The 5,000-nt window shown below is 25.4% G+C and overlaps 2 protein-coding genes across 3 annotated transcripts in view; one reads left to right on the forward strand and one right to left on the reverse strand.

Moving 5' to 3' along the window:
• The window catches only part of LOC136087166 (uncharacterized), a 26,708-nt gene extending 24,728 nt beyond the window's left edge, over positions 1 to 1,980 (reverse strand). Inside the window, exon 1 of the mRNA XM_065809667.1 lies at positions 1,880 to 1,980. Coding sequence (XP_065665739.1) covers positions 1,880 to 1,897 — 18 coding nt within the window. The 5' untranslated portion in view covers positions 1,898 to 1,980. The remainder of the gene's footprint in view (positions 1 to 1,879) is intronic.
• Positions 1 to 5,000, forward strand: part of LOC136087340 (zinc transporter ZIP12-like) — a 93,085-nt gene that overhangs the window by 42,018 nt on the left and 46,067 nt on the right. The gene's annotated exons all lie outside the window — the stretch shown is intronic.

A 5,000-nucleotide genomic window follows, 5' to 3' on the forward strand; every position in this document is an offset into this window, starting at 1 on the left:
TGGTTGGCTTTGCCTACGCATTTTATAACATGATTTTTCCATTTCAGATTGCTTGAGAAGATTACTCCAAGATCACTTTCAGATTCTGTTATGTTTAACTTTTGATCATTGATATAAAGGGGTGATTTTTTGTTATGCCGGCCAAAGTGCATGACCATACATTTTGAAATGCTAAATTTTACAAGCCAGTCTTGAGTCCACTTAAAAGCTAAATCAAGATCTGATTGCAAAGAAAGAGTTGATGCACTGGAAAGCATTTCATTCAAAATTTTGGTGTCATCTGCATACAGCTTGGTTAGATTTTTTAGAGTTTCAGGCAAATCGTTTTTAAATAGTACAAACAAGAGTGGCCCAATTACTGACCCTTGTAGCACACCACTGGTAATTTCTGCCCAAGAGGATACATTTTCGCCTATCACAACTCTTTGTTTTCTTTCTTTTAAAAATGCTTAAATAAGTGTATTCTAGACCAGATATCCCATAAGCTGTAAGTTTAAGCAACAATCTTTTATGTGTTTTAATTGTTTAAATATAGGATAAAAACTCACAAACACTTGGTTTTATTTTCTCAAGAATCCTTTATATGATCTTGACAATATCTTTTAGTATCATGTTGAAATACAGCTATCTGAATGTCTATTTCAGTATTCCAAATGTTATTAGAATAAACTGAAAAAGGCAATCAGTTAGCAAATAATTCTTTATAAGATGGTATAAGCTGCCAAACATAAACTGATGAATAATTCAATCATTTGGTGAAATCTTTTGATAAATTTTTTAGTAAAATCTTAAGTTCCGTGAAATGTTTTGGGTTCACCAAGATGGCGGCCGTTTAAAAACTGGCTTCAAAAAAGTCACGTGACACCGCTTCCTGTATATTAAACCTTCTTAGTATATATAATATGACAAAGCAAAATAAAGAAACTTTCTTTTGCTTTGCTTAATTTAGTTCGTTAAAAATATGTTTTTTTATCAACCAATAAAAATACATACAAGTGAGTGTAATGCAATTATATATTTTTAAACAATAAAATTTCAATTTAATGCAAATGTTGCTAACAATTTAATATCAATATTGTTAATAATAAAACATGTTAATTTTTTAAGTACTCAAGCAAACATAAAAAAAAAATAAAAATAAAAAATAACTCAAAACTTAAAAAAAAAAAAAATAATAATAAAACTCATACACTTGTTTTTTTTTTTGTTTTGTCAATTTATTAAACCACTTAATTAAGGCACCTAAACTAAAGCCACTCTAGGAAATTTACTTACCAACCTCGAAAACTAGCTATGGATAAAGGGTCCATAGGCAGGATCAATAAATTAGGATTTTGGGAATGTTATCAGGATATATCAGCATGTCAAATATATCAAGAATATGCTATAAATTTATAACTAAATATAAACTTATAAATATATATATATATATATATAATAAATATATATATATATATATATATATATATATATATATATATATATATATATATATATATATATATATATATATATATATATATATATATATATATATATATATATATATACATACATGGTTTAAATACTTTTCGATTTAGATAAAAATGCTGACTTGATAGAAAAAAAAAAAAAAGAAAAAAAAAACAATTCCTCCCTAAGACAAAACCCTCAGTTGATGTAGAAGCAGGCTATAAGATAGTCAAAGTTCAAATTTTATTTTATTTTATATGTGTTTCATTGCTTCATTATTGGTCTGCTCTTTTAAAATATTGAGCACTCTACTTTATATACCAAGATTATTGGTATGCATTATTAGTTTTTAAAAAAAAGATTTTTATTTTAATTTTATATTTTAAAAAAAACTTGACTATAAATAATATATATTGAAATCAAATACCTGCTTGCAACTTGACATAAAAACAATGCATTTTGTTTTTAAATGACTTTTGATAAATGAAAACAAAAAATTGATTTTATCCTGCAGATTCACAATGACGTAAGACTAAAATCAAATAAATGACTGATCACAACTATTAACAACATTATTAAAATAATAATAATAAACTTATTTATTACAAATAAAAAATTAATGACAAAGACCATCAAAATGTATATTTCTTTACAGCAAAAACAAGCAACAGATTATCTGAAGTAAATTATGTATGTAAAAGTGTGATAGTAAACGTATTAGCCTTTCAACAATTTTTTTGTAACACAAAAAAAAAAAAAAAGTAAACCCTAAAAAACCTTAAAAAAGAGTTAAAAGTATTGGTTGAAATTAGCATTCTAGATATAAAATGATATAAACATCAAAGAACTAATTTTTTTTAAACAATAATCTTTTTTTATTTCAAGAAACATAGAAAAAGCTTAAAAGTTTGAACATCAAAGGAAAAAACTACAAGGAAACTAATAAAAGATTTTTTGTTAAACTTAACAATCAAAGTCTGTTAAATTGCAATGACATCAATTTCGTTTAAATTTTATGAATTTGTATAACGGTTTTTTTCAGTTTGATAATGGCTTATACTATGTTAGCCAAAATATCACTATAAAATAATTAAAATAATATATAACCAAAACCTAATGCAATTTTTTATAAAATATATATGTATATATATGTATATATATAATATATATATATATATATATATATATATATATATATATTAATATATATATATATATTTTTATATATATATAATATTTATATATATATATATATTATATATATATAGATAATAATATATAGATAATATATATAGATATATATATATATATATATATATATATATATATATATATATATATAGTAAGAAAAACATCAATTAATACAAATTCTCTTAATACATATATTGTATTGCAGGATGTTGTTTGTTTAAGATAATTAGGAATTGCTCTGCTTTCTTGAGTGTTGGAAAATCTAGTGTGACTATCATCAACAAATCTTACATAGGTTTTTATGTCAAGAGGAGGATTTACTGCCATTGCAATTTTCAAAGCGTTTTGTTCATGATGTTGTAAAAATGGTTCTGCAAGTACGACCATGAATGAAAGACCTAAAGGACCATTATTTTCAAGTTTTCTATCATTCATGGTCGTACTTGCAGAATCATTTTTCATCAAAAATGGAATATGATAGTATATATCCAAGTGATCCCATCCAACCTTGCATGTATGGTCTCATTAAAGCTCACAAACTAAAAAATTCTACCCTATGAAAATAGTTATATCAACTATCGGCACTCCTAAATTATAGAATTTTGAACTACTTAGTAAAGAATATACCACCTGCCTAAACAAAAACCAAACACATCTGAAAAATTCTTATGATTTTATTAGTAAAGCAAATTCATGGGAGTTAAATTTGCTTTAATTATAATGACAAAAACGTGGTTCAAGTTTCATTAGATGTAAAAAAATTTGTATCCATCAATACCACTAAAGGAAGCCACTTTAATTCTTATAGACCAATTAAATAAAGATGATTCCTACAATATTTTTACTAAGCTTACTAATCTAAGACAAGACAACTCGTAGAGCTTTGTTTACACCGTTGTTATTTCCTGTGGAATAGCAAAACCCATTAGCTTGAGAATTCTGGTCAAAAAGGTCTTTTATTCATTTTCGTACTTGCAGAAATCATTTTTACAACATCATGAACAAAACGCTTTCAAAATTGCAATGGGCAGTAAATCCTCCTCTTGACCTAAAGTCTTATCTAAGATTTGTCGACGATAGTCATGCTAGATTTTCCAACACTCAAGAAGCAGAGCGATTCCTAGTTATCTTAAACAAACAACATCCTGCAATACAATATACGATCAAAACTGAAAGCGAAAATAGAACTCTAAACTTCTTCGATTTACCCATAATAAATAACAACAAAATACGAGTTTAAAGTTTACAGAAAAGAAAGTCATTACTAATATCCAAAATTAAACTTTGTTCAAATTATGACTCTAAGATTCTAAATGCAATATTTAAAGGTTACGTTCACAGGGCTTATTCTATATGCAGTAATTTATATTTACAAGATGAGATTAATTTCCTTATTCAAATGTTTAATGAAAAATGGGTACAACATATGCTAACTTAAATGGATTGCAAACTTAATTGGAAATAAACGGTCCCTAAAAATCAACAAAAATTAAATCAGACTCTCTTAACCTGCCTACTGTATCATTACCATGGATACCATCACTATTCCCAAAACTAAGGAAAATATTTTGGAAAGCTAGGTATAGAGTTGTCTTCAAAATCAAATCCAAGTTTAAGAACATTACTAACCTCAAAAAACAAAACTAAACTGCCACATAATAGTCAACCCGGAAGTTATTTGATTGAATGCAAATGCTCAAAGAAATACGTAGGCAAAAGTAAACTTCAAATTAGGACTCAAACTCAGCAACATCTAAAAAGTTTAAATGAGGGGAAACATTATCAGTCTGCAATAGCCACACATAATAAGTTTTGCTCAAAAGAAATTAAGTGGGAAAATGTAAAAACAATTAAAGTTGAAACAAAAAAATTTGATCGAAAAGTGCGCGAAGCTCTTGAAATACAGAGGTTGCAATGTTCACCTTTACATGGCGTAATTAATTTAGATAACAGGCAGTTGTGGAAACAAAATTTTGGACTCCATTTTTTACATTTTTTACGTAAGCAAGAAAGAAGCCATTCAACTGCGGGACGACAGTTAATTTTAAACTGAATTTGTATTAATTGATGTTTTCTTACTAATATAGCATATCTTCTTATACACAATGTCAACACTAAAGATATATATATATATATTATATATATATACACATATTTATATATATATTAATATTAATAATATTATTTAGATACATAATAATATTATTTAGATAAATAAAGATTAGCAGTACTTAAGTTTCATGTAATCATCAGTAGTGAATACTGCTAAACAGTTATTATTATTTATCTTGACAATATATATATATATATATATATATATATATATATATATATATATATATATATATATATATATA

Source organism: Hydra vulgaris, chromosome 11 (assembly GCF_038396675.1).
Source record: "Hydra vulgaris chromosome 11, alternate assembly HydraT2T_AEP".
NCBI classification, from domain to species: Eukaryota; Metazoa; Cnidaria; class Hydrozoa; order Anthoathecata; family Hydridae; genus Hydra; species Hydra vulgaris.